The sequence below is a fragment of the Dendronephthya gigantea genome, unplaced genomic scaffold (assembly GCF_004324835.1).
Source record: "Dendronephthya gigantea isolate DGI-Jeju-01 unplaced genomic scaffold, DenGig_1.0 000023F, whole genome shotgun sequence".
Classification (NCBI taxonomy): domain Eukaryota; kingdom Metazoa; phylum Cnidaria; class Anthozoa; order Malacalcyonacea; family Nephtheidae; genus Dendronephthya; species Dendronephthya gigantea.
Window position 1 is genome coordinate 1,125,978 of NW_021163033.1, and position 25,843 is coordinate 1,151,820.

Sequence of the window (25,843 nt, forward strand, 5' to 3'; positions counted from 1 at the left end):
TAATTTGTCGCCACAACAAACCGCCGACCATGCTGTAATGCATGCTCAAACAAATTGCTTACAAAAATGGCCAAATTTCAATATTATCAAATCCCTTGGGCTTTACGGCTTTGTTTATGTAAATAGAGTACATTTCTCGTTCTTTATTTCCTTTCAGCGGCGTGCAGAAGGACAGTTCCACTCAAGCAAATCATGGTCGGCCCACGATATTGCCGACTTCCCAACTGGATGGCCAGAGAATCAGACAGAAGCTACGTGAGACACATGTGAGTACTGAATGTCACATTCAAATGCTTTTGTATAGTGCCCACTGACAGTCAAATAGGCATCGTATTCGACCAATATCGGTCCTAACAAGTACTGGATTACGCAGAGACAAGCTAAGTGGTTGCCATATCGCCAGGACTTCAGATTTTATAGATTTCTCGATACTCTCGGCGACGATGGCGATTTAGAAACGAGTCTATCACTTTGAGGATGTTTTTGTCTTACTTCAACGAAGATACCCGCGCCTTTTATTGGCAATTGCGTGGATGATTTGGTGAGAGAGACGCTTGCATGTTCGTTTATGTATTTTTGTACAATTGTTGATCGAAATCTTGCCTTGAAAGTCCTTTGTTATATAATAATCGTATTTACGGCTGATTTCTATTCTTGCTTCGCCAAGGTCGAAGTATTTATACCAGGCTAATTTGTAACGAATTATACCTTGTGTATTCGACGTAAATTGAATAGATTGAAATTATATAAGGGCATATAAGCTAGGTTTAGCCATATCCTTCGAAAATATGCAAATATTAGATTCTTACTCAAAGTATAGACAGAGTAATAACCGAAAATAACCAAGCTTCGGAAGTTTATCCTATCGTGTTCCGAGTTCCCTTTTGTGTGACAATAGGCATACGAAAGTAAAATAGAATGTGCTTATTTGACAAACTTACTCACTGTGTTAACCTAAAACAGGTAAGCAAATAGACTGCTTAGATATTTTACAAGTTGAATAAATTATGTTCATGGAGATTTTGTTTATGCAATTCATACTGTGATATTAAAAGTCTTTATGACCTACGTTCGACCCGCGGACAAAAAGCGCTCAGTGTGTTATCGCGAAAAGTTGTAGTGTTCAAAAGCGAAGAGTGAAAGTCCTCAAAAAATGCTGAACACTTTTACCAGGAAACTTATGAGACGTTTATCACGTTTGTACAAAGAATTGCTGTTTAAATTGTCGTGTTTTAATCTTGTTAAAATATGTGTTCAAATAATGCGTCGAGTTTTTGATCGAATTTTAACCCTGTTCCTGTCTTCATGCATTTCTGTTTTAAAGGATGTTCGATTGCCGTATCGAATTGCACGCGATTGCTATTTCAACAGGGGAAGTCACGCGTTGCGTTTTGTAATTAGAAAATCATGCCGAAATTCCATGTTCGAAAGAACTCGAATGTTGCACTTAAATATTTGTATTTCGAAGTTAATTTGTCGAAGAAAAGTAAACTTCGTTCCCCATAATAACGCTATTCACACTTTCGTTTGCTTTTAATCTATACGTATTTCTTCCTGCTTTGGCAAGTACCTCAAAGTAAACATCTTATTTTTCAATTTTGTTCACACGCTTTGCAAAGGAAACCAGCATGTGTCCTTTGTAATGTAACAAAAAAAATATTCGAATTTCGAACGTGGCATTGCAACAATCTAGAATAAAAGGACGCGGGGATTTTCGCGTTTTGGAATTTGAAAATACACTTCTCAGCACATTTTAGACGCTTCTCGTGTTTAAAAACTCCTCAAAAAACTATAACGGTGTCGCCACGCAAAAAAATTAATTAAATAAATGTTTTAAACACCGTGTTATGTTAATTTGCGACATTGTCTTATGTGTGATTCGAAAGTCCAATTCGAACAAAACAGTGTAGCTATATATAAATGAAATATGTTTACATATTTTTAAGCGGTTTTTCCAACTCCTGCCTTTTTGTACGGAACTAATTGTCATATTTTTGTAAAGTATTATTTCTTCGAAGCGTTTTCCTGACGCCTTAAATCTGATATTGTTTTAACAATGTTAAATATAGGCCTATGAACTTTTCACGATCTCCCACTTCAGTTATATGTCGCAAGATCTACAAAACAGCTGATTGTAATACTAGACAGCTTCTAACGTACGTTTTCCAAGCAGCCACCTGTCCGAAATATTTTAAATTCAAAATGTGCATTAAGTCCAGGTATTTAGCATGCTTTAAGTTTGAACAACACTTCTAAATAGCACAATTCCAAGCGGCCTCTGTATATTTTAATATAGTCACCTCGAAGTAAAGTGCTCGTAAAATGGCCGAAACAAGCGAAGTTGTGCTTCGTCATGCCAATCGTGGCGATTTAGAGCGAAGAAGCCGGCCAGAATCGTCGCATAAAGGCAACCTAAAACGTCTCAAGACGAGCAGCGTCGGCGGCTTTCAAAGATGGGAAAAAGAAAACGAATTGCTTTGGGCGATGCTCGAAGATGAGACGGAATGGCTTGCGAAACTCTTCCCTGATATTATCATCACGCCGGAGCTGTTTTTCTACGCTCTCGAAGACGGTGTTGTGCTCTGTCGTTTGGCGAACCTTATTCAAGAAACGGCCGACGATTACGGTCGCAAAAACAAAGTCAAAGTTCCCGCGAAGGGCTTTAAATTTCACACAAGCATACCGAAAAAAAACAAACAACTAGCCCGCTCTTCAAATCTCGTGAAAATGTACAAGGTTTCCTGACGTGGTGCAGACAGATTGGGATTTCTGATTCGATCCTTTTCGAATCCAACGATGTCGTCGAAGCGGATGAATGTAGAGAAGGGTGCAGAGAGGTGGTCATATGCCTCATGGAAATCGCCCGCCGTGCCTCCGGGGCATTTAAATTCACGCCTATACCCAAGTTAATTCAACTCGAGAAGGAAATTGAAATCGAAGAGCAAAAAGAAGCCGAAGAGAATTCGACAGATCAAGTGGATTTCGCCAGTTCGGACGAAGAGTCGAACAATAGTTGCCCCAGTCCAGAAACCCACTCCCCTCCCCAAAACGATGAACACCCTACTCCCACGGGAGATAAGAAGAAGTCAAAACGCCATCACCCCAAAAGCGAATTGGACAAAGAGGTGAGCGATTTGTTTAGAATAAGCAACTATAAATTCTCGTTTAAAACAACAGTCAAATCTATGTTGTCATTTTGGGATTTGCACCTGCAAATTTTATAACAGTGGTGGTGTCGGATTTCATAAACATGATATTATTGCTATATAGCTATATACCTGCGAGTCGCATGCAAATATAGGCCACACGTCATTATGGAAATAGGCAAGATAAATTGCTGGTCGTATTAGTATTCCGTCGCCTCTTGTTTTCCTGTTGGACAGACCGTTGACAATGCAGCTCTCAATCTTAAACTGTTATCTTAAAATTCTCAGTTCGTGATAGTAAGAATAGAAGGAAAGAATCTTATCAAACATTTCATTCTCGGCAAACTCTCGAGCAAACTTTTTCTTGGCTATTTTAATTTAGGCGAACCGCTTTAAATGGTGAGACCAAGTTGCCAAAACTCTCGTCGACTTTCATTTCGGTCGAGTTCACTTTTTTTTTGCCGAATCAAATTTTAATGTTTTCCCCTCATTTGAGGTCGCCTATTTCGACGAGAATTTTTCTCGAAAGAGGTTTTCTAAATTGAAGAAAAGCGACTTTCATAAATCTATGAAATGCAAACATTTACGAGTTATATAATGAAGATCTCCGTTCATCTTTTCTTCGAGGAAATTAGGGTTAATCGGCAAAATTAATCGAGAAATTAAATAGAACTGGCGTATGAGCATCTGTCGTTGTTGCTGATACATCAATGATTGTCACAGGCTTTTATTTGATGAAACAGCTCGTCATCTGCTGTTTTTAATGCAATCTGAAACACGAGAAATACTTTGGCAATACGATATGAACTTTGCTAACTTTTCCAGTCTCATGAAGCAATAAATTGATCTTGTAAAACTAACTACAATTTCAAAGCTAACTTGCAAAAATTTCAGTCGAAGATCAAGTTTATTCAGTCGCTTCTGGAGAGTGGAAATTCACGTCGTATGGCAATGACGTGAAGTAGTATGTCTTTTTCTGTATAGGAATTCACCAAGAACTTTCCCTTTCCCTCGCGAGCTGATAAATAGGTTTTAGTGGGCAGTCCCACCCCAACGTGGGGGCGAGGGGTGGCGTAGGGTGTAATGATACCGGTTATCAACTCGTCTCGAGGCTATATGAACCATCCACTGCGTTTCTCCCGTGCTGTTCGCGTGAGGGAAGACCGTTTCGTGCGCAGGTGTTCTTCATCCCGTGTTTTCATTTTAATTTTTAATTCACCAGAAGTGCGCAAGTGCACGTTCACATGCAAACACGGTTTAAAAGCCGCGTCTATTTTGGGCATGTTATTGAATTTCGAAATGCGATCTTAAAACTGAAATGTCGTAGCTCAATTGTCCTAATACTTCAATATAATGCGTCTGTTTATCTGCGTTAAGCCTTTTTTCAATATTTATATTTCATGGCTTATCTGCCCGACGAAAATGTCAACGGTGATAGCTGACCTATTGCACTTAAAGATCTTTAAAAAAATATGTTTTTGTGAACTTTAAATCGGTCTAAACTCTTTTAAGAACGGTCTTAAAGGGAGTGAATTTAGGTAATCCTAGAAATTGCAAATATATCAGCACAACACTTCGTTTATTTCCCTGTTGGCTAAATGAAAAGTAGAGTTCAAGTGTAATGCATGATACGGAGGAATTTTAAATTTTGCTATTGACAAAGGCACTGGAATGGAATTCAAGTAGAAACCATTTTGAGAATTACTTGAGCTTAGAGTTACATGCACATTCTTATATTGCATTCTTGAATTGGCATCTAACTGTTGTTCACGCTTGTATATGTCGTACGTACATTTTTTACAGTGTCTTCAAAACATAGGCCGGCGAGAATGGTACGCACTAGTATTTCTGACCATTAACTATTAAAGTTATAAGTGTATATAAATAGTAGTTTAATCGTAATCGGCAGACCTCAAAGATAAACGACCACGATATAGTTGTTGCTGGCTTCATAAACATCCATTTTGCAAATTGTTCCTCAGTGCGATTATTATCAACGCCATCTCTTTTGTTCAATAGGTGTATAAAATTATCGATAACTTCAATGTGTATAACATACGAAAAATCAAGGAGGGAAAATACATGATCTTGGGGAAAATCATATTCGTACGGGTAAGTCGTGTGGAATATTTCTATAAATTATTAAATTTTGCCTATAAATTCCCTCAATCCTCAGGTTTTCACAGGACCACAGGTTCCACCCTTGCCATTCTAAGATTCTAAGGCTTTCCCAAGTTCTGGTTCCCATTTCCTGGCTGGATTCATAAATTGTCTACATGAGCAATACGTAATCGCATCTGTTACTGATATAGCTAGGTTCAATTGAGGATTTTACTCAAATGCATGTTCCTAGCTCGAATTTGAACTGTGAATACACTCCACTCGAAAATAAGACCATTAAAATAAGACCCTCTTGCAATGAACCAATTACACGTTTGAGTCGACATTGTTCTAAGGTAACATTAAAGATAGACAAAGCATTCTATCTTCTGTAGATGCTAAATGGGCATGTTCTTCTCCGTATTGGCGGTGGCTGGGACACATTGGAACATTACCTTTTAACCCATCTTCCAAAAGCTGGTAAGTTTGATATAGGTTATTACAAACGTGTTTCCAACTCCAACTTACTGTGAGAACTGAACTGATGTTTGGGGGATTTTGTTATTTCAAGATTTAAAATCAATTCCAATAGACCTTTTTCATAAGACATCAAACGCGGTATGATTGGCAGCGCGCTGAACTAATTTACAACGGCTTTACCGGAACTCCACGTTTGAAATGTTTGTTCGAAATCTTTGGTATATCACTTTGTAATAAAGTGGTCACACGGATCAATCTGCATTAGTTATATTTGAAGTCTACTCATGAAGTATCTCAGATTCTGAGAAATACCTTAAATGTCTAATCGATATTGCGCATGATCGAAACACAAGAAATACACAGACGCTTTAACTAGTATTTTGCTTGTGACAACATTCAGCACTCGGCCACAACAAAATTGTAAAATTTGAATGAAAAACTAGTAATCCTCACCTTGGCTTAGGAGACCAAATATGAATAGTACTCATCATATGCTGGAAAATACGCAAATTTCGCGTATTCTCGCGAAATGCAGAATTACTGGTTTTTTCTGTGGGCTAGACGTAATCTGGCCGTGGGCGGTGAATGGAGACTCAACCAGTAATGAATATGATTTCAATAGTTTCACTGCATTCCGAACTAGCCCGTTGCCACCCTGAGAGGAGGGGCCATAGGCGTTGTTTAGGGTTTATCAATGTCTGTGATATAGTTACGCTCGGCTTATCTCCACCGGGAATACTTCATTGTGAATGTAAATTAGGAAATGTCGAGAGAGGAGAAATTCCCAAGCAACGATCGTCATTTCTGTGTCTATAAACACGAGATTTATTAAGGAACTTCCTTTAAACCGGAATGACGTCATCGGACATCAAGTCACATGTTTGCGCTTGTTTATCTTTTGCAAAAGAATTTCAGCTGCACGTCCCACGGGTCAAGTTGTCGTTGGCGTTTTGATCTTTACTGATCAATCTATCGCGAATTTCTCCTCTCTCTTTCAAAGGTACGTCTGTAAAAGTGCAAAGATTCGTCTTCTTATTTAGCGCAGTAAATATACTTCAATATTTGTGTGTAGACATGCATGCATGTTTACAAGTTGTCGCGCTTCTAAAGTGAAAACGTTATCATTTGCTTTGTTTTTACTGCAAATTGTTTTGTTTTTATAGTCAACTTAAACGCTAAACTAGCTCGTTGATTTTCGTGTGAAACATTAGCACATTAGTCGGTTTATCCGTGTGAGCTTTAGATGTAATACGGGTAGTTTTTAGCACAATATTTCCTGCTGTCTTTGTGCGTAATATAACTCAGACATGTGCAACAACTCGTGAAAAATGCATGATGTTTTTGATCGGGCCTACTGTCCGCTAGTTACAACCTTTGTTGTGTTGAACTTCAGTGTAACAGTCAAACTCCACTATTCTCGTAAAGCTATGTGTTATTTAGTGCACGAATGCTGGACAAACGTTGCGTTTTGTCGACGTTTCGTGAAACTTTTCCTTTGCTCTTTGACAGCTGCATTTCAAGATTTATCTGTATGCAAATTTTTTCGAGTGTCATGTTACCTCTTTCGCCATGAAATATTCATGATTATCACAAAGAATTGCAAAGCACCGCATCTCGCTCTTAACTCGAAAGCAATTTACGTCTCGGATACTCTTTTAAAGCAGTTTTAAACCGATCGAAGTTGTTTTAATACGATTTCCAAGTTCTAACGACCCCGAAAACATGTAAATTGATACTTCCATGGGGTAATTGTAACTTATTTGAACCAATGTCATTCAGTCCTTGAAATTCTAATTAACTCATGTTGCAAATGAACAGAATATTGCGTAAGGCATTAAAATAGATAAAACATTTTATCATAAGACTGAAATTTTGTTTATTGTTTTGAATAAAATAGCTAATTCAATTCAGTCTAATGCTATGTGGTTTGACTACGAGTCCCAAATAACGTATATTTACAGAACTAAGAAATCCCATTGTCTGTGGGCATTGGTGTATAAGATGCGTTGTAAAAGAAGTGGTAGAATATAAATTGTAAGCCAGATTTGGATCCTACCAAATTTCCCAAGCCAGATAATTTCACTGACAGGGAAAGTTGATGGCTTTCCCACAATTATTTGCATTTACCCTTGTTAACTCATTATCAGGCAATATATCCAGTTTAATTACCAGTTTACTTCTAATGGGAGATAAATTTATTTCATAAAGCATGATAATTTCTACATTTTAGCTTCTGAGAACGGCCATTGCTCAAAAGAGGTTGCAGTATCGCCGTCTGTTTCGAAAACACCTCAGAAATCACAGCTGACGAAAATTTTAGACAAAGTGAAAAAGGAGCATCAGTTGAAAGGTAAACATACTTGACATACTAAATAAAATACTAGAATTTCGAATAAAAGTATGGAATTTACTACAAATGTCAAGATTTGGGGTCAACTTGTTCAAGAGATTTGATTGAAGAAAGTTTTATTCTGGGTTAATACTGACAATCTGAGTTATTTGAGGAATGGACAATTTAATATGGACATAAGAACTTTTATATTCCAAAACTAGTTCATGAAACAAGAAATACAATATTTTAATATCACAAAAGCATCTCATTTGAGGGAAGCAATTGTAAAAGGGGTTTGAGACCCCAGCTGGTTGGCACATTGCAACAGAATCACAATTCTTTTTGCTTGATTTCTTCCTGGGAAACTGAAGTCAGCTGTGCCAAGATGCCTTGGTCATCTCTAAAAATTATACAGTTTTGTTCAAATATTGCATGACCAATATGGGCTGGCAAGATGTTATCTCACTTTGTCTATTATTGTATTGCATGGCAACCAGCCTTTTTCGCTCAGAATTTAAACATTTTCAACAATACCAATTGCTTTGCAAATTTTATACAAAACAAGCACTGGACTTTAACTCTCGCTCAAAACAAAGCTATATTTGCGTTAACACCCGTATTTGCGAAAGCAGGCGGGCATAAAACGAAGCTTTTGGGTAAAAATTGAACGATTAAGCAATTAAACAATCATCTGTTTTGCCATTTTTCAAGTTTTTCTGTTCTATTCATCAATCATTTGTTCAAAAGGTATACGCATTTCGCATTTGATGCAAATGCATTGTTAATAATCACGCCCGCGAGGCTGGTCCACTGAGCTTTATTTATGAAGCTGGAGTTAGAAGTTAATCGCACGTCCAGAAAAAAAGAAACGATTATAGACATATTGCGGGAAAACTGGGTACGAGGCGCCGAGCATTCTTTCAGCAACCTTTTTTTTACTATTTATCGTATATTTGACCAAAAAGCCGACATTTTTTATTAAATTAATTATGTTCATGTGATAACGGGAAATGGCACAGCACCCACACCTCCCCCCTCGTTTTCCATCCTGTTCACGAGCCAATTTTTCCAGGCCAATATATTCACATGGCAAGATTTTAACACCCTTGAACAAAAGTGGCATTTATTTTGTTATTGTAATTAGTATTTAGTCGTCCAACGATTTATTAATGCGTTAATCCGTGGCTAATGACAGTAATGTCCGTTGTTTCATTGAAGACAAACATTTATAAACACAAAAATTCAATAATGTGGCTTAGGCAACTCCGTTGCTATTCCCTGGAATAACAGATTTTGTTTGTTTCCACAAACTTTTCAACCACAAAGTTGAAACGGATTTTCTCTTTATCTTTCGTTGTGACATTTAGCACGATTAGTTTCATACGGTGAGGGTTTTTTCTAGTTTGGCGAGGCTCGGTAAACCGACGGCTGACATATGTCATCGAAAAAAAAGCCGCAAAAGCTGCTCGAAGCAGCTCTGTATCAAACATTCAAAACGTGAATTCACCACATCAGATTGGGAAACGTCAAAATATAGGCACTCAGGCGATTTATACGCATGACAATGAAACTTTTATCGTTTTCAAATTAAACTCTGAAGTTTTGTAGTATAATGAGTCTTTATTATGCGTATTAAAGTGAAAGAAAAACTGAATTCACGCGAGTCTTGTGCAAACACTCGTCGGCCCCATACAGCGATGTAATAAATTTAGACTCCCCTTAGAAGTAAATAATTACCAGACAGTGTTATGCAACTCTGATCCAATAAAATCGTCGCGATGACAATAATGCTGTTCGATATTTCTTGAAAATTAAGCACAAAAATGTCATCGTAAAGGCAACATGTAAATCTGAAATCTTATTGTACATTTGATATCGTTTTTCTTTTGTTTCCATATTCTCTTTGCATGCACGTGTGCCCATTTCACATTAATTCATTCAAAACTTGAACAATATTATTTATTCAGACGGCTTGAAAAAGTCCCGTTTCTCGAATTGAAGAAACGTCTGTGGCATAACTCAGTGATTCTTCGAGTTTGAAATCAGTTTTGAAAACGAGTATTTTTTTCTTCTTTGTGCGTGGGTCCGCAATTAACAATTATTAAATTGGCATCTTTCAGACTTCGTTTTGAAAAGATTAATGAGTGAAGTCTTCGAAGCTACCGTGCTGAATTGCTATATGAATATTTAAAACTTCCAAATTGTTGCGACTATTTCATTCTTGGATTCAAATATATACTACGTGAATAGAACTGTTGAAAAGTCTAAGTAAAAAACGATACTAACCCAGATATACCTGAAAACGTGATTAAATTTCTATTAATATGATTGATGTTTCAGTTTCCTCCTAAATTAAAAACCAGTAAATATATTCTTTTGAAATCGCTGAAATTTTGAATTTTATACTTCTGTCGTGTCGAGATATTTGTGCTTAAATAGTTCGATATTATGCTTATAGGTAACCCAAATTTGCGATATTATTAATGCCACCCCAAGCACAATAGGCAAAACACTTAGGCATCGATGTTTGTAAATTTTTCAGGCCTCCTCATTGTGCCAAGTGTCTCTCGATCAATATTTCATGTCAGCCATCGTTAAATTATTCATGACCCGTTTTTTCTGTTTCATTTAAAGCAACGCCATCTCCCTATCGTACAGCTGTTCGAACGGGAAACAAACGCGAGGAAGAAAGCGACGAAAAAGATATCACCAGCGCTATTCGGAAGATCGAGTTCTCCGTCAACCAAAACATAGCCACGAGAAGAAAGGTTTCTCGACATTCGCAGGAAGAGACTCCTCAAAAATCACCGAATCCTGTCGAGAACTCGAGTACAAACACGCCGCCTTCAGACATCAATCAAAACAATTTAACCGAAGGACAAAAGGTTACAAAGTCGAAGTCGTCAAAAGGCAAAAACATGGAAAACGAAGAGATCGCATTCAATGAACATAATGGGGATGTGTTTAATTCCGAACAACAAAATGGCGAGCTTGGTGGTTTCGAGAGCGCACTTGGCAAAAATTCTACTGAAGACGAATGTTTACCGAGCTCAGAGCATTGTGGAACGACTATCGATACTACGAATGTTGTGGATGGCGCCGTTTTCGCAAAATTTGACCCGGAATCGGCCGTAGCCGAGCAGGTTGAATCGAAACCTGTCGACCACGACCTCAATACAAGTCAAACAGAGGATAGCACGAGCGAAAATAAACAGTCCAGTGGCACCGAGGTCAATCTTGAGATTTCAGACGTTCAATCTGCCGAGCAGACGGAACCTGCTAAAGTCGACACGGGGAGCGTTGATGATGTTCAAATTGCCTCGGATATTCAAAAAGATGACACCGATGTCTTGACGAACAATTCCGATGTTTCGCCGAGTGATCCTGAGGTAAAGCCGAGTGTTCCCGAGATTGCGCCCATCGATCTCGAAGTCCCATTCGTCCCGCCGAGTGATGGCGAAGTCCCAGTGAGTGAACCCGATGTGGCTCCGGTCATGCCTGATGAGTCGAAAAATTCCGAAGTCACGGCGCCAGAATCTGCAGGTTTAGCATCTAAGACACAGGATGCGCCGCAAAGCCCACAAAAATCTCCAAGTCCCCCTGGAAAGAAAGGCAGCGCTGAAACGCCGAAGAAAACGACGGGAAAAACCGCAAAAGATCCGACAAAGACTAAACCAACAGGGACAAAAGCAGCAGTTAAGAAAGAGCCAGGGAGCACTGCTGGTTCCCGACCAAAAAGTGCAAAACCAACGCGATCGAATACTGCGGAAATCTCAGCTCAGAGGAAGACAGGGAGGCCGACAAGCGCCGTTAACTCTAATGCAACTGGAAAGTCCAGCACTTCTAAGCCAGGCACACCTAAAACATCTGCGACCCCCACCAAATCATCTACGACCACATCTAGGCCGAAGGTCCCACCCTCGGGGAAACCGCTGCCGACAAAAACCACTACTGGGAAGACGTCCCCCACAAATACTAAGAACCCCACCAAGAAACCTGAGCCAAAGGGTGTTCCCTCAACTAAACTGGAACCTAAGGTTGCCCCGTCCACCCGGACATCGCGACCTGCAAAGACCTCGGCATTCGGGTCGACAGTCTCCACGGCTCCGACGAAGAAACCCGCACAGAAAGCTCGACCTGCTACCGCCCCAACCGCAAGTAGCGCCACCACTCAGGCAAAAAAGAAACCCGTTGCTGCCAAGGTGCAATCTTGGGCCAGTGGCACAAGACCGCAAAGTGCGAAGCCTTCGACAAAAGCAAAAGATGCGACAGATGGCGGTGTGCCCAGCAAGGAAACTGGGGACGAACGACCTACGTCACCCACAAAACCTCTGGTTCGTAAAACGCAGACGCGTACGGTGACGACGACAAAGACCACGAGAGTTGGAGCTGGTGGAGAGCCTGAGACCAAGTCTCAGACATTAAAAACTACACGAACAGTCACGGAGGTCAACGGCAAGAAAACGACTAAGACCACGGTGAAGGAAATATCCCCGACCGGCAGAAAGCCACTCCGTATGACAACAGAGACGACCGAGGGGGGAACTGGGGCTAAAAAACCCACCAAACCCCCGGCGACGTCGAAGACTGCAACGAAAACGGCTAAGCCGGGAACTAAAAAGTCCGAGACGAAAACTGGCGCAAAAACTGGACCGAGTAAATCCAGCAAGGAGACTGGTGCTAAAAAAGCTCCTTCAAAAGCTGCCCCAAAGAGCAAAGAAGTGAAAACTGAGGTTAAGGGCATGCCCAAAGCTAAGACAGTAAAAGAATTATCAAATGCTTTGGGTATCACAAAACCCACGGAAGTGAAGGAAGTAAAAGAAAAAGAACCTGAGGAATGTTCGAAAAAGAATGTGGAAGCTCCCAGCCTCGAAAATATACCTGATTTGCCGCCTGCACAAACTGAGGTGTCAGCTGCGGATGAAGGGTCTGTTCAGGTTGATGTAGAGGAATCTGTTGTATCTGAGCCCGATCAGGCCCCTCGAGAACCCGAGGTATCCCCAGAGCCCAAAGTTTCTCCTGAGCCCGTAGTGTCTCCAGAACCTGCAGAATCTCCAGAACCTGCAGAATCTCCAGAACCTGTGATTTCTCCTGAGCCTGTAATACCTCCAGAACCCGCAGATTCATCAGAGCCCGTGATTTCTCCTGAGCCCGTGATTTCTCCTGAGCCCGTGGTGTCTCCAGAACCTGCAGAATCTCCAGAGCCTGTGATTTCTCCTGAGCCTGTAGTACCTCCAGAACCCGCAGATTCATCAGAGCCCGTGATTTCTCCTGAGCCCGTGGTATGTCCAGAACCCGCAGATTCTCCAGAACCTGTGATTACTCCTGAACCTGTAGGGTCACCTAAGCCCGCAGTTTCCCCAGAACCCACGATTTCGCCTGAGCCTGTAGTGTCTCCAGAACCTGTGGAGGTTGAGCCGAAACAGGAAACTGAGGAGACTGGAACTGAAAGTACAAAGGAGGACTCGGTTGGGGAAACTGAGGTCGTTCATGAAGGAAAAGAGATCATTGAAAATGTAAATATAGACAATATTGACGATAAAATGGAGGAAATACCCTATGTCGATGAGATAAAAAATGTAGAAACGCCGGCTGTGGAACCTGCCGAACAAGCCCGGGCAAATAAAGATGAAGTTGGAGAAGAAATCGTAGCAAATGAGGAAGAATCATGTGATGTCATTACAGAAGATAGCGAGACCATCGTCATGACTACACAACGAATCATCACCGAAGCTCTCGAAGAGGTGAGCGTCCAAAGTTCGGCGAAAAGTGAGGAACAGTCGATCGCTGAAAACATCGCTGAACCACAAGGCACAACGGAAGTGCTCGTTCAAAGTTCGCCAGAACCTCGTGATCCCTCGGAAATTGTAGACGATAGTTTAGAAGACGACAGTCTTGATGTGATCGTTGTGCCTGAAAGTGATACTTCCCATGATGAAAACGCACACCAGTTGATCGAAGCCTGGCCTGCGGTCAGCCTCGACGAAAAGCATGCACAAGATACAGATATTCTCAACGATAACAATAACGCGGCTGCAGAAACTGAACCCAAGTTAGACCCATTCCTCTTCCAGACGGGCGCGGATCCAGAAGTGCCTGCTGATACAACCGCTGAGCAGAATTTGCTAGACATCGAGGATGGAAAACCTGTGTCATGGCTGAGCGAATATCCAGGAAACAACGACGAAAAGCTCGATAGAGATTCCGGTTTCCAAGAAAACACTGCAGCCGATGACCTGTTGGGTTAGACAATAAAATTATGATTTCTGAGAAACTATTTATTATGAATTTGGTAATATTTAGGGAAATTTTTTGTACAGATGTAGGCTGCTATTTACGAAATGTAGAATTAGATAAATTTTAGTGAAAGGTAGTCTGGCTTGAGCTGTACGTGTTGATTCGTTTCAAGATATATGGCAGTTAGGAGCAAGCCTAAATGATGCGAAATGTTCACAAATTATTTCCCATGTCAAAAGGCGTGACTAGTCAATACATGAACAAGTGAACATAATTATACACGAAACTGTGTTAAACTTTTGTGTTGTTTAGTATAGACCAAAATTGGGCTCTAAAGTTTTATTATTACATATACAGCTTACTTTAATACTAGAACTTTATAAAGCTTATTCTGGTCTATATTAAATAACACCAGCCTTCCGTACGAAGTCATAACTCGTAAATCTTCTTCGGACAATTGAATAAATGTATTTTCAATTTATCAAATTAGACAGGGAAAAAAAAGCAAAATATCCTTCATGGATGAAAAGTTTCACCTAAACGTTTGCCGTTGATTCCAACAAAGGGAATATTCTGCAAACGTGGACGGGAATATTCGACAACTTGTTGAATGTGTGGTATCACCCCAAAATGAGAGTTTAGGCTTCGTCTAGGGAAAGAAAGCTCATAAAATCACTGCCTTTTTTGCATGTCAATGTAGTTATATGATTGCGCGTGTGACTTACAGCTGATAATTGCCGACATAATTTATAATTATAAAGATAAATTATTGGTGTACTTGATTGAAGCCAAGAAGATTGTATATTTAGGAGAAATTTTAGAAAAGATACGAACAATTATTTGACTGTGCGCATTCAACGATTCAATAAAATTACATAGTTGTTAGCATTTGTTGTCTGATCAATACATTGAGCTATCAACAGACTATAATACGTCATTGTACGCGTTTCTATGGTGATTGCGCAACGAAAATGCGGCGCTAAATGTGCCGGGCACCAAGTAGAACAATTGAGATATCGTAGTCACGCGTTACTCCGAAATCCAATAGGTCAACTATAGGTTCAAATCATATACTCTTTTCAGTGGTTTCCGTACATGCAGCCTGTGACTTACTGGGTATTTTGTTGTTAGGTCCTACCCACCATATGCAGGCACCGTAATCCCCTAGCACTTTATACCTAATTTACCCTGGATCTCTCTTGATCCAACCAACATCATCTGTGCCAAAATCATTTGCTTAACACGCGGTCGGCGCATGCGAACCAGCAGCAAGCAAGTTACCATTCGTCAGAAAGACATCCGGAAAAAACGAACAACCGTTCGAACAACCATATATGCATGGTCCAATATACCGGAATATGGTATAGTTATATTCGACCACAGTCCAGTATGTATTGGAAAACGGCATACTCGACCATGGTCGAATATATGGGAAAATGCTATACTCGATTATGGTCGAATATATCAGAAAACGGTATACTCGACAATGGTCGAATATACCGGAAAATGGTATACTCGACCATGCTTGAATGTACCGAAAAACGGAAAAGAATATACGGGAAAACGGTGAACTCGACCATGGTTGAATGTACTGAAAAACGAAAAATTCGACCATCGTCGAATGTACGGGAAAACGGTATACTATACTCGACCATCGTCGAATAGTAAGTATGGCTGCAAAGTGCAAAGTGAAAATTCCTAAATGCCAAATATGGTGCATGGTATACGCACTCGAAAAAATACACGCTCGACAAATATCGCACAAATCGCTTACTCGACAAACATTGCACAAATTGCTGACTCAACAAACATCGCACAAATTGCTGAGTATATGATAGTAGCTAGCCTAATAGCGCAAGCAAGCTAGCCACAAAAACTGCACGGAAAAACACGGAAGAGTAATTTGCTAGACAAGTTGTCTCCCGACAGGAAATATACCTACCGCGTAGGTTGCGGCACGAGTTTTGAAACTGGCATAAATTGCGCCAAACGACTAAACGTGATAGATGACGTAATGTCATTGAGAGTGATTGAAATTAGCGTTTGCTTGTAACAAAATGTTACAACTTTTTTAAATGTCTAAGGTGATGAAATACTATAAAGTCGATGAAATACGAAGACAAAACAACTTAGATTTGGTTTAGTCGTGATCAGAATGACCTAGCGAGCTATGGCAGTGCAAAGGAGAGAGGCTGAAGACAGTGTTGTCTTTTTAACAACGATTTTTCGCTGGTTTGGATCGCTTTGTGCACGATCACCAGTTGAGATTTTAGTAATATGGCTAACAGCATTTTCGTGTTTGTTGACTTTGGGCCTGTACGATCACTCACTTGTGCCTAAAGATTTCAACTCGTCCGTGGTGAGTGCTATTGAGAGTGTTAATGATATTTTCTACCGTTTTTTAACTATTTTATACCTATTGAAGAGTGTCGATCCTAGTAGTCCTACTAGTTTTATTAAATAACTAATTTCACCACAAACATAGTACTTGTATAAAGTTTCCTTTTTCCCTTACAATTCAGCTGAGACAAGCACAAACTTGCACCAATTATTTATGTGATACATCCATCAATTTAGCAAGAATTGCCTGTAAATTTGAGTCAAATTAAATCATTTTAAGATCATACTTAAATTCTTACCAAATTACATGACATTTGTATAGGTTGATGGACCATTTAAGACTTGGGCATTTGGAACAGCAAGCTACATCCTCACTATCTCATATTTATACTTTCGATGCAAGAAACTTCTCAAGGAAGAATCAAGAGCGCTTGTAGGTTGGTAATACTGGTGAAATGCTTAGACATTGCCATGCAAGCAAAAGTTTTTCACAATATACATCGAAACAAAATCTGTAATCAAAGTAACGGGGTGGTTAATGGTTAATTGAATAAATTGATGACTACCCTATTGATTTGTTTTCAGGAATGACAATTATGCATGTTATGGTTTCATTGCTGATATTTATCTCAACTTTGCTGGCATTGTTTGGTAAAAGTTGGACTCACATAAGGTACATATATATCAGCATAGAAAATATTTTAGAAAAAGTTTTCAAACTTATCCAACCTCACTTAATATTTGGTTTCTTTTTCTTAATTTTAGAGAGGCACTACCTTTCTGCCTTCTCCTAATTGACATAAAGAAAGTGAACATTATTGAGAAACTGGTGCTATCATCATCATCAATGGTATGGCATGAACATCATTCTCAATATCATATTCAAAACTAATGTTGGGAATATTTTTGCCAAATCACTTTTACTCATCACATTGATTGTGGGAACCACTGAGCATTTTCATGAAATACACAACAACACGGTCACTCTGAATAAGGACAACACTTTGATTCAACATTTCAACTTTATTTATAGACATCTTCATGGTATAAAGTCGAAATGATGACTAAATAGTTGTTGTGTATTTAATGGCATTGAATCTGTCGGATATATCTTTCAAATTATTTCATGTTTGTCTCATATATTTGCAGCATGATGTTCATCATAAAATTGCATTGGGATCAGCAAGAATTGGACCAACTTTAACACTCAACACGCTTGTGGAAGTACTGGTCATTCATATTGGGACCTACTCAGGTACAAACATTGTGGTTTCTGAATGCTACCTAATTATGCTGCACGTTTAGCATCAATTAGTGGTCATATCATGCAAAACAATCATGTCATTTCACAGGGGTGGATGCAATCGAAATGCTGTGTATTTTTGGAGTAGTTGCTGTCGTAGTGAATTATCTTGTTTCAATAAGTTTTGTTCCAGCAGCTTTGTCATTATATGCAGAGGTATGGTGGCATTCTAATAGAACAGTTTTTATTTCAATGTTGTCATATCCTAGCTCAGCAGATACCTAATTTATTGTTTTTCAATTTTCCCAACCCACAGTTGAGTCAGGTTGATGAGAATACTAAAAAAGCTCAAGAGGCCCACATTGAGATTGATGAACCCAGTCATGTTTCCAACCCTGTTGTACAACAAGTTAAGATGATTATGGTATGTTAAAGTTGCCTTAGGATTGAGTTTCAACAAACTCTAAAGACCTGGTATGCGACTAATGCATCTCATATACCCTGTATATTAATGCCCCCACTCTAACTTGTCTCCCTCTCTAATCCCCACTCAAATTTGCCCTCTCTCTAACTTGTCACCCTCTCTAATCCCCACCCTTATATGCCCCCACCACTCTAACTTGTTAACTTCTCTAATCCTCACCCAAATTTACCCTCTCTCTAACTTGTCATTCTCTCTAATCCCCACCCTAATTTGCCCTCTCTCTAACTTGTCACCTTCTCTAACCCCCACCCTAATATGCCCTCTCTCTAACTTGTTACTCTCTGCAATCCCCACCCATATACCTCCTCTCTAATTTGTGCTCTCTCTCTCTAATTTGCAACCTAAAATGCCTCTCTCTAACTCATCAGTGACTCTCTCTAAAAAACATTTTCCTCAGAGCCCCCTCCTTAAGCTTATAGTTAGTCATCCTCTCTAATACAACCCTATTCCTCCTGTCCAATAAGACATCTCTTGTAAACTACCACCTCGTATTTTGTTTTTGTATTTATAGTCATTGGGTCTTTTCATGGTCCACATGCACCTCTACTTATCTTCTGTGAAACAAACAATGTCAGGCAATATTTTTCAGGACAGTGTCTATGTGAAATTCTTTGGGTAGGTGTCTAAATATGTCAACAGTGACTCGCATCTGTACATGAAGTTTTTTAAACTGGTTTAATCATGTGAGAACGTATACTTATGCCACATCAAAATGCAGCTGCCTTACATCTGACGTACACTCCTTTCTCAAAAGAATCCGACGAAAAACCCCAACTTTTTAAACCAGTAGAACACAATATGCTAACAGATATTTTAAAAGTATTAACAGAATTCAATTTCGTTTTTATTCAGACGTCTCAACATGTCCACAGAACAGGTGCGTATGGGCAATTACATGTTAGAATACAAATTTTCATCGAGACAAGAAATTGAAAGTAAACCACTACAACTAGAGAGGATATATTTCCAAAATTAGTAAAACACAGTATGCAAAATTTTGTTGTAAACTTTGCTAGGTCATATTTTCAGCATTTTGCGGCTACAGTATATACTCTTTTCCGGGTTATGCTTGGTCGAAGCTAAAAGTTTGCCTAAAGCGTGATTCCGAGCTAATCGAATAACGTAATTTTCGAAAGGTTTAAGGTTGTATAAATTTTGTGCACTGCTCTTCCCCAGGTTATAACCGTTACACTGGCGCTGATACTGACCGCTAAATACATCTTCGATAAGGACCACGTTCCTAGCAGGACAAGAACTTCGGATGATACAATACTTCATGATACTTCGACTGATAGTGATTCGAAGGATGTTACAGTGACAGATGGTACCATAGCTGGACGCCAAGACCAGAGTGGTGACCTGACAAACAATGGTGGTACCACGAATGGAGATATATCTCATAATGGTGGTGCTATCATCAATGCAAGAAAAGCATTCTTTCAAATTGGTGAAGGCCTGTCAGCCCTTGTGAAGTCTGTGACAAACGATAATGTATGCTAATCCATGTCATATAATTATATACTACTTTGCTATTGAACTCTATTTAGATAACTGGAGTGGAGATTAGTGTCCAAGTTTTGAACGTCATACTGGCTAAAGATTAGAACTTATTACTTCAGATATAGATATTGAGCTCATTATAAATAGTTGCTCATCCAGTGAATTAGCTCGGGCGTCCATTGCAGCAAGGGATGGTTAGGGGATAGGAGTCTAGGACAGGGTGATGGAAGGATAGAGTGCCATGATCCCCCCAGATATATCATTACATGAAAAAACCTAATTCTCGTAGTTCATCCATGACGAATGAAGTCATCATTATTGCAATTGCATGAAGTATTGATTATCGGATTGTTGAGTCTTGATTGTCGGAGAGTTGACTCGTGATACTCGGAATATCGAGTAATGATTATCGGAATATCGAGTATATCGAGTCATGATTATCGGAATATTGAGTTATAGGATATTGATTATTGCGTAAGCGCATATAGTGAGTGACTCTTTCAACTATTTCAGTCAAATCTCGATGGGGACACTGATGAAGAAATTTTGAAAAAGATCGAGACAAAAGCTGTTCCAGTACATCAGCTGGAGAAGAAACTAACCGACTTAACACGAGCTGTGAGACTGCGGTAAGATCACTGTGTATATATTTGAATAAATACTTGTAACACTGGGTATCACGCACGTAATGTGACGAGTATTAATTGTATCGCCGCCTGATAATGTTACAGGAGGATTGTGGTTGAAAAGAAATTGAAAAACGACAGGAAACTAACAAACCTCCCTTATGAATCGTACGACTATTCAAAGGTCAGATTTCACATCTCATTTGAAAGCAAGCTTTAAACTGTGAAGTGTCTACAGTACATTAAAGAGTTCTTTAGTTTAAGGCTGTGGAAACCAACCAGGTAGAGAATTGTTTGATAGTTACATTTTAACTTTAACTCCTTTTATTTAAAGGTGATTGGCTCGTGTTGTGAGAATGTCATTGGGTACATGCCCATTCCAGTGGGCGTGGCCGGACCGCTTTTATTGGATGGTCAGATATATCATGTTCCCATGGCGACAGTCGAAGGATGCTTGGTTGCCAGTACCAACCGAGGATGCAGAGCTTTAGCGGTAATTCATTACGTCAACAACTTGTATATGAATGAAGTAATTCAAACTGACTAATTAGATTGGTTTTCTCTTTGTAGTCGAGCGATGGCGTCCGAAGCCGAGTGCTTGCCGATGGTATGACGCGTGGTCCTGCTGTAAGGTTCCCCTCCGCATTACAAGCTAGGTACGAAAAAAATCAAAATATTCAATAGTTATAATAACCTGGACCGGTTGTGCATGTCAAGTCCGTTAAGCTTTAAACAATGGATAAGTCATAATTAAATAATACTCTTACAGTTCCTGGAATGAGTTTTGCTATAAGGATGTCCCAGTTTTCTTTACTTTTTTTTCAGATAGTTTGTTCCTGATTCAATTCCTTGCCAACCTTGTAAATTTTGAAAAATAGAAATTAGGCTTGTATTTTATTTAGTGATCTTAAAGAATGGCTTGCTGACGAAGAGAATTTCAAGAGTGTTCAAAATGCTTTTGATTCAACCAGTAGGTCAGTGTGAAACAGACTGAACGAGTATATACTCAAGAGAGTTAGTATCAACTAACTCTCCTGACGAAGGCCCTCAGGTCGAAACGTCGAGAAGTGTTTTGCCTATTTTAGGCAGTTGTTATACCACATTTGATGCTAAGTTGAACGAGTATATTACTTTTCTTTTAAAGAATTGTAGGCATGTGTGCCATTTAAATAAGTGTGACCAGATTCTCGTGTCATTTTTGTAGGTTTGCGCGGCTACAAAAGATCCAATGCGCCATCGCCGGCCGACTGATGTTCCTGCGGTTCCAGGCGACAACTGGGGATGCAATGGGAATGAATATGATATCAAAGGTGTGTCTTCACGTATGTTAAGGGATTGACAGGTGCAGAAAACTACCTAGAATAAGGAGCTTTTCCGATGATAAAAGCTAAAAGTTGTTTAGATGTTAAAGTTAAAGTTCGTGTTCGTCTATGATCTGTTTGGCACAACGGAATTGTTTTGCATTCATAAAGGCTAAGGCTCTTAGGGCCTGTTTACATGGAGTAAGTTATCCCGGCTAGGCGAGGTGAAAACTGCATATAACTTAAGACTAATCAGGTTTAACCTTTGATGTGATGATGCGCTTTTTACCTCGCCTATAACTGGATCCATGTAAACAGGCCCTTCGTTATCATCCGTAATACTTAGACTTCAAATTGGTGAGCAACTGAAAAGATTTGTAAATACCGAACAAAATATTCCTGAACCAGTAATAGGATTTTCAAGTTAAAATTTCATGACCGAACACTAATTCCAAAAACACAAAAAATAAATAAATAACAAATAATAATTTCTGCAGTGTTGGTGTGTTTCAGGGAACTGAACGTGCGTTGAGCTACCTGCAAGATCATTTTCCTGAGATGGAGATCATTAGTATCAGCGGTAATTACTGTACCGACAAGAAAGCGGCGGCTGTGAACTGGATCGAAGGACGGGGAAAGTCTGTCGTATGCGAAGCAATCATTCCCGCCAGTGTCGTTACCAGAATTCTCAAGACCACGGTATCCGCTCTGGTTGATGTGAACACCAACAAGAATCTCGTTGGTTCTGCAATCGCCGGAAGTTTAGGCGGTTTTAATGCGCATGCCGCAAATATTGTGACCGCTGTGTTCATAGCCACGGGACAGGTTGGTACTAGTGGTAGTGTACAAACTACAGTACGAGCCAAGTCTGGGGTGAGATGGCCGGGGCTCCCCCAACACCCCCTCTACCCATCCCAACCCAGCTTTTTTTTCCACAAATCAGGATGCAGCCCAGAATGTTGGCAGTAGTCAGTGTATAACGTTGATGGAGAGATGTGGACCAACTCAAGAAGACTTGTATATGAGGTACTGTTAGTTACCACAACCCAACATTTCTCACAAATCTTTCAAATGCTATACTTTACAATGCAAAATCACCCGGATTCATTAATTTCAGCTGTACAATGCCATCAGTAGAAGTTGGGACAATTGGTGGGGGAACAATTTTACCACCACAAGCTGCGTGTCTTGAGGTGAGATCACCCACTATTTCAAGAGTTGTTGTATAACTGGATTGTGCCAGTGGTTTCATTAAGGTTTCAAAAGCTAAGATTAGCAAAATTGAATTAGGTGCTGCAGAAAGTGTAGAGGTTCTAATGGTAATATTGTTTGTCAGATGCTGGGAGTTGTTGGTCCTCACAGCAGTAAACCAGGAGAGAATGCTTCCCGGTTGGCACGAGTGATAGTCGCCACAGTTTTGGCTGGTGAATTGTCACTACTTAGTGCCTTGGCTGCCGGACATCTTGTCAAAAGTCACATGACTCATAACAGGTTAGAAGCCTCATTTAGTGATCAAGGGTACATGTCTTTGTTCTAGCTGGAACTGTTTTTAATTTAAAATTGGGTACAGATAATTTTTTGTAATTATGATAGGACCTAATTTATTTAATGCTCATTCCTTTTTGCAATTTCATTCCATCATGTTTAATCCTGTTTATTTTATTCTGATGCCTTACAAATATTTCCATGATAGATCAAAAGTTGACTTAAAAGAAATGGCCAAAGCCTGTCCATTGCCATAGACTGATGGATGATGACCAGTTTGGAAAAACTTCAAGATTGGAGGGATTTTTACCGAACAACTGCAATGCCCCCAAACGTTTTTCATTCCACACATTGACATGAAGATTTATGGCTGCTTCTACTGTAGGCAGTTTTTGGATTGTTTCTGGGCTCCAGATAGTGGGTTTTTAAAGTGTGGCATTTTGAGGAGTTGGATATTCATGGCCATTTTGTGGTAGTTTGTGACCAATGCCAATCAATGTTTTTTATTTGACAATTGGGAATGACTCATCTCTGTAGCTTTGATAGCCGCAGTTTTTTGATATTTTTATGAGAGTTTGAAAGATGTATTTAGAGTAGAATTTTATTATATTTCTAATGTAAATCCAAAATATTATGTGAAAATGTGTGAAGATTTGTACTTCTAGCTGACTGTGCAATGAGTTTTGAGGTTAACACATCAATTGGCAATACCCTGAACTGGATGGATGGTCAAGTAATCTGATGTATTAGGAAGTAAAACATCAAAGTAGGTAAGTACTTGTTTATTGCCAGTTAATGGGTTATTCAGTTTGATAGAATGTAATAATATTACTCCAAGACAAAACAAAAAAACAAACAATATTGAATTATCTGCCTTTATTCACACCAAAATTTCACAGATGTTCTTCTTATTTCTCACTTTTGGACTCTCTCACACTCGACTGCCTACGCCTCTTAGCCAAAAGCTCTTGACGTTTCTCGCGGGATTCTTTTGCACGTTTGGCCAACAACTTGTGATATTCCGCCTGTTCTTCTCTATTCTTCTTCACCCGATTGCGTTTCTCAGCCATGATTTTTCTACGACGCTGCAACCTCTGTGGGGTAACCAACCTCTGGATCTTTGGTGCCTTAGATTGAGGCTTCTTGCCTTCTTTAACGGGCAGTGGACGTCGGATGACAAACTGCCTGACGTCATCCTCCTTGCTAAGGTTGAAGAGCTTTCGGATTTTGTTGGCACGCTTGGGACCCAGCCGTCTTGGCACAACCCGGTCGGTAAGACCTGGGATCTCCTGTTCCCCTTTCTTGATTATGACCAAATTGAGCACGCTCAATTGGGAATCAACAATGCACCCCCGGACGGACCTCCGTTTTCGTTCGCCAGTTCTTCTGGGTCGGTAGCAGGAGTGACCTTTGGCTAAGAGAAGGCGGACTCTGCCATTCGTCATAACACCCTGCTTCATTGGGAAACCTTGTTTGTCATTACCACCACTTATACGAACAATATAACCCTAGAAAAGAATGTAAATTGACTTCACCAATTCGTGATATGATAACAAGTACAATAAATATGGTTCTCCAATCAACTTGCTATCACTTCATTACCTTCCATTCATCTCCCAAGCATTCAGCGTCAACCTCTTGCGCCATGCGCTTGTCATAAAAGCTACGTCTGGTAAGAGATAGTAAATACATGGTAAATAACCATTCTAATGTTCACAGCTGCAAGCCTGGAGATTGTAAAAACATTGGACAATGCTTACAGTTTTCGCTCATCATCAACTTCAATCACTTTTTGTGCTCCAGTTGCTGGATATGAAACATTTAGCTGAAATAGGAAGGAAACTATTTTGTAAAAGTCTGCATTTACCAATCCAAAACTACTTATGGCTATGATCAACATAGACATAGCATGGGTATTGGCAATCTTTCCTAAAGTCTGTCTTGTAATAATTTATGTAAGCTGAGTAGATACTAGATTGGATTTTGTCTGCCATTTTCTACGAAAATCACGGATCGTGATACATTCTGGCCAAAAATCATTGCAGGGTAAAACCCCTTTCAGACACCCCAAAGAAAATACTTTCAACGATAGAAAAACTGAATAAATGTGTTGAAATGTGTGCAAAAAGTCAGAAATAGTATTCACACTTCACAGTAATCTTTCAAGTTCTTTTTTAATTTAAACCTCGGCGAATACAACTTATAAGCTCAAGTGCAAATATCTATGGCTTGTCACACAATATCAAATTTTGTACACCTCCCGAGAGTGTATTTATTCTCGGCGAAAGCTTCACAAAAAATCAATCTGGAATATCTATGTTCTCATTGTAACAGTACTACGAATTATAATCCATGTAAATCTCCCCCTTTCGTGACTCATCGAAACAATGCTGCACCGGAGCATGAAAGTTAAAAGCCCAAACTAGCATTTTTTGACAAAAATACATTGAAATGGATTTTCCAAAGCTATGTAATTACCTTCATTTTTTAGTCGACACAAACAAAATTACTTTGGAATCGACATGAGAAAGAAAGGAAGGATAGCGAGATGCATTGCCTTATGGGAAAT

General features: G+C 39.5%; 3 protein-coding genes across 3 annotated transcripts; 2 read left to right on the forward strand and 1 right to left on the reverse strand.

Moving 5' to 3' along the window:
• The first annotated feature begins 75 nt into the window (after nt 1-75).
• LOC114522470 (GAS2-like protein pickled eggs) lies at nt 76-15,195 on the forward strand. The gene is given in 7 exon segments (XM_028543156.1): nt 76-266; nt 2,297-2,670; nt 2,673-3,125; nt 5,166-5,258; nt 5,642-5,726; nt 7,957-8,076; nt 10,693-15,195. Coding segments are annotated over 6 exon segments (4,713 nt in total). The 5' UTR covers nt 76-266; nt 2,297-2,322; the 3' UTR covers nt 14,307-15,195.
• A 1,159-nt stretch (nt 15,196-16,354) lies between these two features.
• On the forward strand, nt 16,355-23,889 carry LOC114522592 (3-hydroxy-3-methylglutaryl-coenzyme A reductase-like). Its single transcript, XM_028543324.1, has 21 exons — nt 16,355-16,654; nt 16,958-17,072; nt 17,221-17,308; nt 17,401-17,485; nt 17,785-17,890; nt 17,988-18,094; nt 18,195-18,302; nt 18,874-18,977; nt 19,215-19,239; nt 19,539-19,853; nt 20,376-20,491; nt 20,594-20,672; nt 20,823-20,981; nt 21,059-21,144; nt 21,391-21,462; nt 21,693-21,798; nt 22,303-22,614; nt 22,733-22,815; nt 22,907-22,982; nt 23,126-23,280; nt 23,483-23,889. Exons 1-21 carry the CDS (start codon nt 16,466-16,468, stop codon nt 23,529-23,531), a joined length of 2,535 nt encoding a protein of 844 aa, XP_028399125.1. The 5' UTR covers nt 16,355-16,465; the 3' UTR covers nt 23,532-23,889.
• A 246-nt stretch (nt 23,890-24,135) lies between these two features.
• Nucleotides 24,136-25,826, reverse strand: LOC114522517 (40S ribosomal protein S6-like). The gene is made up of 4 exons (XM_028543221.1): nt 25,753-25,826; nt 25,035-25,099; nt 24,877-24,943; nt 24,136-24,782 (listed from the first exon to the last, which is right to left on the reverse strand). Exons 1-4 carry the CDS (start codon nt 25,756-25,758, stop codon nt 24,183-24,185), a joined length of 738 nt encoding a protein of 245 aa, XP_028399022.1. The 5' UTR covers nt 25,759-25,826; the 3' UTR covers nt 24,136-24,182.
• Nucleotides 25,827-25,843: the final 17 nt, after the last annotated feature.